At 44.4% G+C, this 15,999-nt stretch overlaps 1 protein-coding gene across 1 annotated transcript in view; it reads right to left on the bottom strand.

Moving 5' to 3' along the window:
* Positions 1-15,999, bottom strand: part of LOC146869315 (complement C4-like) — a 529,345-nt gene that overhangs the window by 200,997 nt on the left and 312,349 nt on the right. The window contains exon 25 of the mRNA XM_085634104.1: positions 6,377-6,580. Within this exon, the coding sequence (XP_085490230.1) occupies positions 6,377-6,580 (204 nt within the window). The remainder of the gene's footprint in view (positions 1-6,376; positions 6,581-15,999) is intronic.

Here is a 15,999-nt window from a genome sequence, read left to right as displayed (position 1 = left end):
AAAGGTAAAGAACAAAATAAACTACAATCTATATCTGCTGGGAATAGCTCTAGATACTTCTCCTAACAGGAACCTGAGAAGGCACAAGAACGTCATGACTTAAAGAAGAGTCAGAAACACCAAGTGGTACGTTCCTGACTTTAACAATCTTACCTACATTCCACCACTTTCCTCCCTCAACTTAAAGAGCATTCCTCCCCGCCCTGGTGACAGAAATGGGAGCACCAAACTTGCTTTGCCCCTTTTTAACATGTATGGGAGACTTTACACGCACCAAATCTCCCACAGCAACAGGAACAGTCTTAACAGCTTCCTTTTTGTCATACCATGACTTTTGTTTGGATTGTGAGATAGAGACATTTTCTCTGGCCAAATCCATGAGAAATTCAACATCAGATATGGTCTTAACCCATTTATTCATCTAAGCAGGCTTAAAGCTAGTGCTGGCCCTCCTTCCCCTTAAAAGTTCAAAAGGAGATACTTTGGTCGTAGAATGGGGAGTCGTCCTATAGAACCAGAGCATGCTATCCAAGGACTTCACCACATCAAAATCACTAGACTTGGCCCATTTGATACAGTCACTCACCACTCTCTTCATGCGCTCAACGAGACCGTTAGACTGGGGGTGATAAAGAAAACTCCTTACAGGTTTAATGTTACATCACTGTAGAAAAGACTGAAAAATAGCACTAATAAATTGTGTCCCATTGTCCTTGACCATGGTCTCAGGAAACCCTTCCTTCATGAACACTTCTTTATGGAAAGATATAACAGCAGCAGAAGAGGGATCCTTGACAAGTTTGATTTCTGGCCATTTTGACCCATAATCAACAAGCACCAAAATAAATCGACAACCACCAGGCAAGATTTCAAGAGGACCCATTATATCCAAACCGACTTTAGTCCAAGGTCCAGATGGACACTCGATAGGAAGGAGAGGTGGAGTCGACACTTTCAACCCCTTGTCAGCTGTGCAGCACACAACACACATATCAACCACATCATTAATTTCAACATCCATAGAGGGCCACCAGAAAACCTCACAAATATGTTGCTTTGTAAGAGTAGAACCCAAATGACCATCATGAGCTTTGGCAATAATCCCCTTCCTAAGGCTCTGCGGGGGAATAAGCTTGTCTGAGCGTGGCAAAACTCCACCTCCCAGAGACATTTCTCACTCAACCTTCTCAAAAAGGTTGGAGACGTGGAGAAAGAACGCGCTCTCTGGGCCACCCACACCTGACAAACTCACACACTTGCTGCAAGACATCATCATTCCTAAGGGCACTCACCCAGTTCTCCTCTGTGCCAAGATCATGTTCCTGTAAATCCAGTGCAGCTACAAAACAGTCATCAGTGTCATCTTCACAAGAATCTAGGAAACCATGTTCCCCTTCATCCTCATTCACAGGAAACCGTGACAAAAATTCAGCCCTAATGTTCCTACCACCAGAGACATGGACGGTGTTGAATTGATACTGTATAAGGTGAGACACCATCCGGAGAATCCTAGGGGAACAACATTGACTGGTGCCAGCACCAAGTATACTAATCAAAGGTTTGTGATCCGTCCTCAAAAAGAAACGTGTGCCCCAGACATATGGGCAACACTTTTCAATTGCCCACAAACAAGATAAGAGTTCATAATACTTTAATAGTCCAAGTAAAGATTTGACACCGGTCTTGTCCACTGGTGCAGAAGCATAAGTGATAGCATCTAACAGTCCTTCCTGGGTCGAATTCCTTCACCAGAAAAAACATGACCAAGGTACTCAATCTCTTCACTGAGAAATTTACACTTCTCTGATTTGACCACCACACCATGTTTATGAAAAATCCCCAAAACTTTGCTCAGTAAGGGGTCATGTGATGGGACATCTTTGGAATGAATCAACACGTCATCTTGAAACACTAAAACTCTGTCAATACCACCTAGTAGATTTTGCATGACGCGTTGAAAGACAGAGGTAACTGAAGCTAGCCCGGAGTGCATTCGCTTGTATTGGAACGTACCTAGGGGTGACACAAACGCAGTGAGAGGGCGTGATTCAGAATGTAACCTAATTTGATGATACCCACAGGCAAGATCTAACTTGGAAAAATACCTTGACCCCCTGACACATGCAAACAGGTCGCAGATCTTGGGTAAGGGGAGAGAATCAATCCAAATGTCTTTATTTTAAAGATCTCAAGTCCACGCAAACACGTAACTTCCCACACTTCTTGCGTGCAACGACCAATGGTGAGAGACAAAGAGAACACTCTGTAGGCTTGATGATCCCTTGATCACACAAAGTCTTTAGTTCCTTTTCAAGATCGTCCCTGACGCTGAAAGGCACACCCCTAAACTTGTACTTAACAGGAAGGACTCCATCCTTTACGATGAGCTTGTGTTTGAAACCTCGTATCATTCCCAAACCATCACCAAAAACAGATGGAAAGCTTTCTTTCCACTTACATTGCTGATACTCTTCTGAAACTACAAGAACTTGTTCTTTCGTACCCGGCTTGAGAATCATGCCAAATAACCATTGGTGGTACCAGCCTAAAATGTTAATGTAAAATGTTCAATCCATTGAGGGCAACGTAGATCTTGCCTCCAATATTCCTTCCCTTGAAAACTAAAAAATGTTCGATGTAACCCAAGAGTTCAATTTTCCATCCCTCATATGAAACGGGGGAACGATCAGGAGGTTCAAGAGGTCTGTCTTCCCATGTTTCGCTGAACAGTTTCTGTTTCATCATTGTGATTCTGGCACTTGAATCAACAACTAAATTTAGAGATTTATCACCAACACAGATCTCAACTATAGGATCAACATAGTTACTTGTTACTTGGATCACCTTCAACAGGTTCAGAATCATGCACATCAGTAACTACAGAGACAACATCAGAATCCGACTCTTGATCAGATTCTAACACACATGCAACCGTTTTTTAAACTTTTTTCAATTTCAAGAATACTTTTGCAAAATGGCCTACTTTTTTGCAATAATTACAAACAACATTGCCACCTGGACACTTCCCACCCTTCTGGTGAGGTGGGTTACCACAGCGATAACTCATTGGTTTTGTGTTAGAAAATTGTGTCACATATTTGCCCACAGAGGAGTTTTTACTTTCAGTATTTCTTGGGGAAGAATATCGAATATCAACCTTAGCATTACCTATAACAACATTTACTGATTCAAGAGCTTTATCCTCTAATTCCTTCAGCGAAATCTGGGACGTTTCAATACTTTTCGCTATTTTGATTGTCTCATCAAGAGTGGAGTTACTTAGAGACAAGAATTTTTGGCGAATTTGTTTGTCCTTGCATTGGCATACAAATTGATCTCTGATAAGTAAATACTTCAAATTGACAAACAGAGGCCAGACTGCGCAGGACAGAGATGTAAGAGTCAATGTCTTCTCTTTCACCTTGACGTCTTTTAAAGAATTTGTGACATAAAACCATTAGGCTTGGTTGTTCATCAAACCTCGTTTTGAGTTTTGTAATGGTGTCTTGATAGACATCACCATCATCATCTGGAAGAAGAGGTATTTCAGGAAGGTGCTTAAAAATAGACCTACCCTCAAATCCCAAGGAATGGAGAAGAAGGCATTTTTTGCGCTGACTGCTAAATCTGGAAGCACCAATTGCTCCGAGATAGGTGTTAAAAGCATCAAACCAAATCTCCCATTGAACAGGAGGTTCTCCAGGAGAGTCCAAGAAAGAAGGAGGAGGAACAACAGTTTGCATGATCCAGATGTGGACGAAAAGAAGAAAAGATACAGAAAAAACTAAAATAAATGTATAAGATGTCACATAAAAGATGAAGGGTGAAAAATGCAGCAGAAAAAAAACAACGAAGATTGCAAGAGGTAATGAAACAACAGAAAAACAGCAGAGTGAGAAAAAAATATTGGTGTGCGAATCACCGTGTGCTAATTCGCTTTTCTCTTTATAAAAGTTAAAAGCTGGCAAAAAGGTGAGAATAACTGTATTGATCTCCGCTGTGCAGACTTAAGATGTGTGGATCATCGATAAGATGTGTGGATCATCGAGATAATACCCACCTGAAAAGTTTTTATAAACAAATTCTTGCAAAATGGTTTCCAAATTGATATGAATAGCACTTGGGATATGGTGATCACAAAATGTGAAATGACATCAGCAAGAAAAGACAAAGGTGTGCTAATCACCCTGATCAGCTTTGCAGGAACAACTTGAGACTGCCATGTAAATAGTGCTTTTAACTGTATTGTTGGGCTGATCACCGTATAAATATCTTCAATAATTAAGTGCGTTTCACCGTACTTCAACCAGAAGTTAAACACGATTAAAAAAAAGAAGGTGTGCCAGTCACCGTGACCGGCTTCACATGCAGCTGAACTGGTTGCTGAATGCCCGTGAAAGCCTTAGTAGAGTTTCACCCTAACGTAATAGAGATGACTGCCGAGAAATGTGTGATGTGTCACACGCACAGAGTTTGGCAGAGTCAGCCACTGGATCTGGCTTGCTATTTGAGGTGTGTAAGTCAGGCAAGGACAGGCAAGGCGTTTGGCCCACCCAATGCACAGTGTTAAAGTGCATTGAAAATAGTATCCAGTAAAACAGACAAAGCATTGCGATAACGTGAAAAACAGTCAAAGCGTGGAGGGCACTATACAGTCACAGTCAAAACGGAGAAGAACTCTTTGAAGAAATAACGGCAGTCTGCTTGCGCACAATGCGATTCCGAAACGGTGCGCCTTAAGGGTGATTCGAATGGCGAACAATTAAAGTCAGACAACAGTCTTACCGCCAAGGAAGGTTGGAATCTTTAGTTTTCTCCTTTAGATAAGTCGGATAGCAGAATGCACACGTAGGGTTCAGCGTGTTACCATGTAGCCAGCTTGTCGCCACAAATTTGTACTGATGAAGCAGGCATGAAGGAGTTGATTTCACAACTTTATTAGATGTTGGCTACAAGGCAGACAGTAAACATAGGCAAATCTCCATCCAGCTCCAACCGTCCTCCAAACCTTTTGAATACAACAAGCCCAGCAACAAGGCAACCAGGCAACCATAGAACATTCTAACAGGAATGACACCAGCATTAGAACATTGAGCTGCAACATAGGGCTACAGCACAAAGTAAAGTAATACATAGAATACAACAGAGTACCCAATATGTACTCGCAAATTGCGCATGCAATTTCAAGGGTGCAAGGGTGCCAAAAGGACACCCTGTTGCACCCCTTAAATTACAGTGTATCCACATGTTGCACACACATATGCCCCAAGGGCATGTGCGTGTGTAACATGGGACTTTGAAAAATGCACTTTGGTGCATTTTTCAAAGAAATCGCAAATTACCATCACCTTTTGCGATTCTTAATTGCGAAATCGGAATTATTTTTCTGTAATGCATTGCATATAAGGAATCGCATTTGGGATGATGCATCCCAAATGCAAAAATACCGGTTGCAAAGGGGCATATTCTGCGAATCTGGCCCTATGCGACCAATATTTGGTTTGATGCATGTGTACCCCAATGTTGGAGAAGCTTAGGGAATAAACCCCTGTGTGTCATGGCTGTTGTATCTGTGAAACAAACTCCTGCTTTGGGAGTAGAAAGTCAACCAAGACCTGTCAGACATGACTGTCAACTGGCATCTTTCTTTGCCTTCAGTGCTCCCTCCACCAGGGCCAGGCAGCTGGGGATCTCAATTCATGGCAGTTAATAGGGCCTTCACTGATATGGAGGCTGCACTGGAAACATCCTTCTTTGCCCTGGTCTTAATGATGCTGATGTCTTGAAGACACATTAGAGGTTTGGTCACTCTCTCTCCACTCTCTTCTCCAAGGAAAAGGGGCAGGGAGAGTTCAGACTAAGGTAAGAGCTAACAAGTTGCCAAACACAGCAGAAATTCCATAATATAGATTTACAGAGAATTTTAGTAGATATGATTTTAGATTTCAAGCTTGATTGATGTATTCAGAAACTTAAAAAATATTTCACCTAATACCATTACTAAATGTAGGTCTGAGATGATATGGGAGGGAAGCAGAGCATACCTTGGACTAACTAATGAGATTATTTCATCATAAGAAATTAGTTGCCTACCTGTACTCCAGTTTCCAACACTGTAATGTTTTATATATTGACATGGTTGAATCATTCCTCGTCGTCAGGCTGGGATGCCCACTCTGACGACGGGGAATGATTTAGGCTTGTCAATATATAAAAGATCCAATGATGGAGAAATGTACATCGCCAATGTGGGTTAATAACGGCAATAGAACTGCCAGTGCGATTGTGTTTAGCATTTCCCTAACAGCCCCACTTTCCCTAAATGTTCAGCTGGTACTTTTGCCATCTTTACACCTAGCTACTGATGATACATCACCTTTTTCCATAGTCTCTCGTGCCTCATCCCGCCGCTCTGGTCCGAGCTGGGTCCACTGCTCGGTTTCATCTAGGTACTTCATGGCATATACCCCTGGTGCCATGTAAATCATGGTCTGCTCGGCGCAACCCGTAGGCACCCGGATCATGCGGCTCACTCCATCGGCAGCCAAGCTGTTGTTGACAGTCTCTATGGAGTTGTCGGCTACAGAAAACAGACGAAAAGGCATTTAACTTGATGTGTCTTGATTGTCCCTACAGTAATCCATCATATTCACTTTAACCTTACACAATCACTCCATCTTCAGACCAAACACGGGCTTGACTACACGAATATTTAAATAGACACGGGCGGTACTGACCACATACAGATTTAGTTTCAACATGTTAATAAGCAGTTTTCAGGTTTGTCACCAGGTTCACAGGATATTGGCATAAGCTAGGGATATTAACACTAGACTAATGTTTCATGTTTGAGTCTGTCTACAAAAGAATTTATGCAAGATTGTATGGTGGACGATATCAATACAATCCTTACCAAAGCAAACACATGTAAAATATACAATTTGGGATACAGAGAGAACATATGGCAAGTCCAACATTTAGAGGCTCTGCACAAATAATCTGTTAACTCCCCATTAGTGAGAATGCAGGCATATCACCCAACTGATGCACTTTCTTAAAAAAAAGGAAACGGCAGAAACAAAATGTGGCATGCCCTCCAAGCACTGGAGCTAATGTTGACCTTAAACACCACTAGTCACTGCTACAGGCATGTAAGGGATCACTTAGCATTTTGGAGACATGATCCTCTTGAGGTACTCATGAAAAAGACTTTTGATAGTGCTCCACTCATGAGAATGAAATAGCCATGATTCTGTCCTTCATATCCTGGCAAAGACCTACAGAAGGGGCTCAGCCAGACATTGCTTTGCAGCAAAAAATCATCATCTGTGTTGAGACGATGAAATATTGATGGTGGATTTATAAAGAGACTTTAAAGATACCATAAAACCAGAGGTTCAATTGATGGACAACTTACAGCCAACCCAATCCAATTCCATTTCAGGACCGGAGGCGAGGATTATGCTTATCTGTGTTCTATTGAAGCAGCCATTCATTAAACAAAATATTTCCCCAACAGTATGCACAACAAAACTACAACTCCCATGAGTTCTTCAGAATAACTCCACAAATGGCCCAACTATGGCAGATAACAGTTCCAACAATGAGCCAATCAGACTCCACCAGGTGTCCCATAGTCCTTCCTAATTTGGCGTGTGTGCTTGTTATGGCCGCAGGAACGTGTTTTTGCACTCCTCCACAGCTGCTATTCTGGTGTGGATTCGTGGTGCGATCCTCGACCCACTTGGTGGCACTACGGGATGGTTGACACTCCTCTACTGATGCGCGATTCCTGTCAATTCACATCAGCGGATGCTGGGGTCATGTGCTGGTAGCTGCCGCCTGGAGCCTTTTTGACCTAGAGCGTGACACCCCAGCACACTGGGGTCTGTAAACGATTGGGGAAATCCCCTAGGGTTTGCTGCATTGACGCCCTGCTTGGGTCAGTAGTAAGTGCATTATTATGCCCCCAGGGGTTTTTATTACTGTTGGTGGCCACAAGGGTCTGTGGGAGAACGCGCTCCCAGGCACTTGATTTCCCCTACTGATTTTGGCAGCGGTGGGACGTGTTCCTGGCCTAGACCCATATTGTATGTGGCTTTGCCCACTAGAAACCCTTGACTGAATCCACAGTCCACCATTTACAGCCACCTGACTACCTACATTAGCCCTAAAGGGGGCTAAAAAGCTCTATAAGTGCCTGTATTGTCATTGTTTTCAAGATACGCCTTCCTTATGGAGGTTGAAGGGGACATGTATGAGGAACCTTTGGGTGCCCTACCCTGGGGTGATGATTTTTATGATGCTGCGGACGCTTCTATTTACGGGGCATTTAATGAGGCCATGGGCCCTATGAAGAGTGCATTGTGCAACTGACTGCTTACAAATGCGCCAAGTGCCCTCAGGCACCACAGGGGGCTCCAGGGCCCTCTTCAGGGCCCCCAGCACCTACAAAATTTGACCCAGCACTGGTGAAGTACCATTGTGTGGAGGGAGTGGATCTAGATGCCTTTGTGTGCCTAAAGCAGGCCTTTATGGCCCAAAACCCCGCGGGTTCCCCCTTCTGATCCAGCGGAATCGCTGGAGCACCCTCCCCTGATCAGAATGAGGACTCACTGTCGGATGAGGAGGTGGGATCCTCCAGTCTGTGGCGTACGCCCCTCTGCAGCCACCGAAACCCTGCTGCAGAGGCATGATCCGATATGTTGGATCCAGATGAGATTCTTCATCCCAGATCAGCAGAATGGGTCCCCGGCAACAAAGTGGCACACTATGTGGCAAACCGCCTACGTAAACCTCTAGAGAAAGCGGCGCATAGCAGCCTGTGGGCACAGTTCCCACATCCGGCTCTGGCTGACAAGGTTACATTGACACTGAAGATCGACCTTAGGATGGCTACTTTCCTAGCAAAATTTGTCAAGGACCCCAAGAAAGGTATCGACAGGTCCTAGAGAGCTTGCCAAGATAAGCTCCTGGACATGATGGGCCACTAAAATCCTAAAATCTTCGACATGGTGGAGGATGCCAAGTCTTCGGATTCCCTGATTTCCCCCCAGGTGCTCTCCGGATCGGCACAGACAGATTATCTTCTTAGGTAATGCCAACTACGCTCTATCCACGAAGGGACGTTTTTCTGTCTTGATATAGGTGGACCCAAAGATTGGGAACCTCATCACCTTGGAGGCAGTGGCCCAAGGAGGGCTGTTTGGGGAGCCTTTTTATTAACAAGCTCAGTATATTTGTCAACACGTTCACCTCAGACAAAGCTCAAACATCTATCAAGAGGGTTTTCCCTAATTAGGTTTTCCCTGGGGGGCGACCATGGTAGGTGGCGCTCAGACAGCTGATTCGCATCCCAAGCCCCTTCCAGAGGGCCAGACTTCAGGCAAGGCTATAATCAGGACCCAGGATGCTTTTTTCCCGTTCAGGGAGGACCTGGCCTAGCAATTTTGGCTGGAATGTTACAATGGGGAGCAGGATCAAGACTGATTTGCATATGCCTGGGTCCAAACTGGAATGGCATGATGAGCAAAAAACGATGTATTTAGGCCCAGATCACTGTACTGGGGGTGAATGTTTGACATTGTTCAGCATTCCGTCCATCAATAGTTTTTTTTTGCATTTGTCCTCCTAAGTGGGAAGGGTATGTCCAGACGTGGGTCCCATGCTCACCATGTTACTGGAGTTAAGCTAGCCTGGCTGATGAGGTTGATACCCTGAAACTGGTCCCAGAATTATTGTTTCCGGACCAGGGAGGACCTGGCCTGGCAGTTCAGGCTGGACTGTTCCTATGGGGAGCAGGGTCAAGACTCATTTGCATATTGCAGGTTGCAAACTTAAATGGCATGGTAAGCATAAAAATAAATTTAGGCCCAGATCTCTGTACTGGGGGTGAATGTTTGACATTGTTCAGCATTCTGTCAATCAATTGTTTTGCAATTATCAGGACCAGCAGTGTTTCGTCATCTTTTACCCATCAGGAGTCAACTCTTCAGAGGCTTCAAGGGGCAATCTAACCACTCCAATTCTGGTAAGTACTCATCATTCTTCTTTGATCCAGGTGGAAAGCAGACTAGTTCTCTTTCTCACAAGGTAGAGGACACTCACAACAGACACGTGGGTCCTGCAGATAGTGCAGAGATTTCAAACAGAATTTTATGGCACCCCGCTCCAACCCACCGGCCCTCAGCTGATCCAATTCTTTTCTCAGGAAGTCGCGCTTGTAGAGGTGGAGGTTCAATCACTCTTGGAAAAAGGTGCATTCGTCCAATGGCCATCCACCCCCACGGGTTTCTAAGCAACCTATTTCTGGTCATCAAGACCAAAGAAGGTTGTCGTCCTGTCATAAGCCCGCGATAGTTCAACAAATGGCTGGTTTACTACCATTTCCAGATGGAGGAAATCCACTTCCTGCAGGATGTGTTGCGTCCGGGCAACTGGATGGTCCGTATGGACCTCAAGAACGTTTATCTGCCATTCCTAATCTTTCCTCCTCACCAGAGGTTTCTTCAGTTTCTTTGGCGCCATCAGACGTTTGAGTTTTCCAGCTTTCCGTTTGGACTCCCCACCACCCCTTAGTTTTTCAACAAGTTTCTCAAACTGGTGGTGGAACACCAGCAGGTGCCAGGGAAACGTCTCATTGTCGATATGCTTCTTATAGCTCAGTGTACACGACAGTTGTCGCTTCAACTACAAATGGCGATAGACCTTCTGGAAGACTTGGGATTCGTGGTCAACGACACGACGAAGAGTGACCTTCTTGGGATTTGTCATTGATTCGACCACATCCTTCCTGAGCCTTCCATCTCAGAAAATAGCAAAGATTAGACACAAATTGATGAGAACTCTGGCGAAGCCCTGCACGTCGGTTGCATCAAATTGCCCATCTTGTCGGCCTTTTCTCTTCCTCCATCCAGGTCATTTTTCTGGGACCCCTACATTATCGGGCCTTTCAAAGACCTAAGGCAAATCATCTGCGCAAGGGTCTTACATACTCACAGACAGAGTCCCTCTCAGAAGAGGCAATGGGGGAAATCTGGTGACTTTCTCACATGAAAGCCTGGAAAGGGCGAGCGATTTTTGGTTCGGACCCAGATGTCGTCATCAAGTCCAAGGCCAGCAGGTCAGGCTGGGATGCATGGTGTGATGATTTTTACACCGGAGGTTCTTGGTCCCCCCACGAGACGACCTCATATAAATTGCTTATAGTGCCTCACAGTGTCATTCGCAGTCCGGTGCTGGATGAAGGGCAGGATTCAGTCTTCTGTTCTCCTCTAGATGGACAATGTCTCAGCGGCACGATACATCATTCATCAGGGGGGCACGGGCTTCCAAGATCCTCTCCGACCTGGCCACAAATTTATGCCAATACTGCCTGAACTATCAGGTCTCAGAGACATTGGAGTACTTGTCAAGTCAGGCGAACGTGGTGGCGGGTTGGCACTCCCGGCATTTCTAGCACTCAAGCTTGTGGAGGCTTCATCCAGAAGCGTTTACCGCCCTCCAGAATGCTGGGGTCCATTTTTAGTGGACCTACTAGCAACGCAGCTGGATCACCAACTTCTCAGGTTCTTCAGCTAGAGACCGGACCCACAAGCAGTGGTGAAGGACGCCTTCATGCAAGACTGGCCTCTGCATTTTGCCTATTTGTAATGCTCACCCAGGCCACGGTCCAGATCCGGTGACAGAAAGTGGATGTGGTGATGATTACACCAACAAAGACATCTCTGGTTTCTGGTTCTTCTGGAACTTTCCTGGGATTCTCCAATCCCACTCCCCCCTGTTTTCTCCACTTCTTCTCAATTCGGATCGCCTGCCGCACCGACTGGTGCTGGAAAACGCGCTCTCCCTGATGCTTGGTGGATTCCAGGGGACGTTGGTCGGTTCTGGGACTCTCGACACAGGCTGAACACATCTTGTCGAGAGCATGGGCAGATAGTATCATTAAACGGTACAGGTCAGCCTGGATCAGATGGACCAGTGGTGCCTGCGAAGATGTTTGGGTCCTGTGGGGCCGACACTGTCCAGATCCTCAATTTCTTACCGAGCTTGGCAACCATGCACCATGGTGCAAGGGTGCACGCGTTGGTGCAAGGCAGCCGATTGTGTGCCAGCGCAGTGGAAGAGGACAGGAATGTGCCTAGCTCATAGATACGGTGCATTCCTGCCCTTTCCTTTGGGGCAGGGCAGTGCAGCAAAGTGACTTGCTGAGCTGCCCTGCGTCAAAACTAGTAAATACGCCCCTTAGTGCTTATGAGCCCTTTACTAGCAACACCCCTGAAGGCAGGTTCGTTTTCTTGCTATATGAAGTAACACTAGCAATACAGCGGAACCCAGCAGGTAAAGTACCCAGTCCTGAGGGGGGGCCTATCAACCTCCTAAAATTCAACCTAGAGTTATGGGCGTCATTGATGTCCAGCATCTTTAATAGCCTAGCTTATATACAACTGCCAAGATCCTGGTCACCTTTGATCACTGTACCCGTCTTTAAAAAGGGCAATCACTCTAACCCTAGAAGTTATCGGCCCATTTCCCTTATTGACATCTAAGTTAAAATTATCGGCAGAGTCATTTATAATAGAATCTGTGATTGGGCCAACAAAAATAGCATCCTTAATTTATGCCAATATATATTTAGAGAGCGGCTGGGGACTGTGGAGCAGTACCCCAACCTTAATTTGGTCAGAGGCAAATAAACCACTGCCCAGCACTGCCCACTATACCTGGCATGTATGGACCAGTCAACGGCGTTAGACTGTGTTAACTGATCGAAACTATAAGCGACTTTACTGGAACAGGGGCTGGATGAGAAACTAATAGCTTTTTATTCACCCTTCACAAGAATATTTTAGCAAATGTTAGATTATTTTATTTTACATTTGCCTAGTCATTCTAATAGATGAATCTGTACACTAGTTATTTTAATGTAGGTAATTACAATTGTTTTAAATCGTTAGTGCTTTTATAGATGTCTCTGTCATCCGAATACAGTTTGGCTGATGATGACATGCCACGTTTAGTGTCATTCAGTTCATCTGTGTTTGCATCAAGGAGCAAAGAATCTTGTGGGAGTTAAAATGGGAAATGTCACTTTTTGGAACATCCCTATGTCTAGGCCCACGCTTGAGGAATCTGCACGAAACTTGGCACGATGAACCCAAATTGGAGGCACTTTTTTGGGGGGGAGGGGGAGTTTTGGACAGATCTGTTGAATGGTATGAAAGTTAAGAAAACAAGAACATTTCTTATCAATGGAAATTCTGACCTAACCGTAACGAGAGAGGAGTTATTGCAGTCTGCGTTATACATATAACAGGATGCTTTGTCAGTGACTTCTGAGCTAAGAGTCATGTATTACCTACTGGCGGTCGCCAGTAGGTAGTTATAGTTAGGACCCCTTTTCCATAGGAAAACCTCAACATTCTATTTTGAATAACTTTGGCGCCGGTCGACGAATCCTCGCGAATTTTTCAAAATAGGTGGGGCGCTACGCTCCGCTCCTACCTTGAAAGTCTCGGGGGGATTCGTCAAGCGGGGGCTGAGATAAAAGGGGGGTCCCAAAACGCGTTTTTCCCATGCATTTTTCCATAGGACCTTTAGACACAGCTACAGCCCGAACGGCTGAACAGAATTACTTGAAATTTGGCAGAGAGGTAGTCCTCAGGTCAAGGAAGTGCCTTTTGTAGGTTTGGTGTAAATCTGTTCAGTAGATTCTGAGAAAATAGCATTTAAATCAATATATATATCTGTGGCAGCTTACCGTGCGCTTACGGTGCGCTTACGGTAAGCTTACCGTACGCGTACGGTGCCGTGCTCGAGCGCGATTCTGATTGGCTGTTAGATCATAGTAAACATTCGAATCGGTCGAAACCAGGAAGCAGCGGCCGCCATTTTCTCACTCGCACTGTCAGGGGGGTGAATAAAAAAGGTGGATAATGTGAAAAGGGGGCAGGCTCGACAGTTCCTGACCCCCTAGCCTTGGTCAGGGGGTCCCAGAAGGACCCTCAAGGGCAAAAATGAAATTTATTTTTTTTTCGAAAAATCGCCGTATGCGTGTAGCGTACGCGCACGGTGTAATCTGCGAAATTCCGCGAAATTCGCGGAATTACGCGTACCGTGCGCGCACGGCAAAAGAAAATTTGCAAAAAGGAAAGCTTAAAAAAAAATAAAAAAAATTGTGAGGTAAGGTTGGCTCTTATAAGAGCCGTTGGGTTCATACAGGGATAGAGGAAAGAAAGAATGGGAATATTATGAGCGTCTACAAACATGCTGGTCTATCTTATTGTTAATAAGGGGAAGACTGACCTCCCCAAAAACAATAAGACCACCACATTTTGTACACCTCATTTCAACACTCCCAAATCGAGGGTTGATGTCCAAAGGAAAAGAAGAAGGTGATGCTCCAACAACAGAGGAAGGGCTCAGCTGAGCTGCCGATGATGTACTCGGCTGAGCATCTGAGGCTGGGCTCTGGTGACTTACTGAAGAGTTTTCTCCAGTATGTCGAGCAAAGGTCTTTGGGTGTCTGTCCTGAAGGTGTCTCTTCATAGAGTGATTTCCAAAGGAATATTTCTTCCTTGGATTTCCTCTTGATAAAACACGATCACAAAGTATGCAAGTGACCAATTGAGCATTCACCTTTTTCTCCCCCTCTGGAAAAGTGAAATACTCCCATACAAAAGAAGTCTTTTGTTTCCTCCTTCTCTGGATCATGGTGGTGCTGCTGGCCTCACTCTCAGAAGAGGTGTGCTGTTCTGCCATTGTATCCCAATGTCAATCCAGCTCATGCTCCTAGAGAATCACAAGCAGAAATGAGGGGAATGGGTGTGGTGTGGGAAGAATCTGGAACTGAAAGTAGTTTCAACCAATGAAAAGTGTTCTTTCAAGCAGTAATGAGGGGAATGGGTGTGGTGTGGGAAGTTTCTGGAAGTGAAAGTAATTTCAACCAATAAAAAGTGATCTTTGTAAGTCACATGACCTGCCGTGCGCGCACGTGACGCTTACGGTGCGCTTACGCAGCGCTTACGTCACTTTCGCGCATGCACATTACACGCCCCTGCGTAACCGCGACGTTGCTTCCGGGTATACGCGTACGGCACGCACGTATCACGTAGGCGCGCTGCACTAATGACGTCCAGAGCGCGTAGCGTCAGCTTACCGTACGCGTATCCTACAAGCGCGTAGCGTCAGCTTACCGTACGCGCACGGAAAAAAATGCATAAAAAAAAAAAACCTTTCCATAATGCAGGATATAGTACATAAATTATTATATAAAAAGGCTTACAAAAAATGACATAAAAAAAATTTGCATTTAAAAAACCATACAAATTAAATGAATTTGGGAATCAGACACATTATAGTTAGAAATTACCATTTTAAAAATCTTGCAAAGACACTGGAAAAACCATAGGTATCAAACATATTATAGTTAGGAATTAGCATTTAAAAAACCTTGCAAATGCACTGAAAAAACCATAGGTTTCACACACGTTATAGTTAGGAATTAGCATTTAAAAAACCTTGCAAATTCACTGAAAAAACCATAGGTTTCACACATGTTATAGTTAGCGGAAATTTTACTGATAAAAAACCAGTGAAATTGCCCCGTTATAGTTAGTGCTGGCAACTATAACTCACGCGACCGCAATCTTCTGCTGATGACATATGTGTCTTTATGAAAAAAAAATATTTGTAATATATGTATAGCTAAAAATGTATGGAAGAAGACATGGGCAAATAAGTGTCTAAATAAACTATTAGCATCAGCAGAGGATTGCGGTCGCGTGAGTTATAGTTGCCAGCACTAACTATAACGGGGCAATTTCACTGGTTTTTTATCAGTAAAATTTCCGCTAACTATAACATGTGTGAAACCTATGGTTTTTTCAGTGAATATATATATATATATATATATGTGTGTGTAATTAGTATCCATTAATTGGACAGTCACGTAACTAATCTTGCTGTACCACCAACCTATACATTAAGGAATGTATTTCG

Source organism: Triturus cristatus, chromosome 1_1 (assembly GCF_964204655.1).
Source record: "Triturus cristatus chromosome 1_1, aTriCri1.1, whole genome shotgun sequence".
In the NCBI taxonomy this organism is placed as follows: Eukaryota; Metazoa; Chordata; class Amphibia; order Caudata; family Salamandridae; genus Triturus; species Triturus cristatus.
The sequence above is the reverse complement of the archived record's forward strand: the minus strand, read 5'-3'. Positions and strand labels throughout refer to the sequence as shown.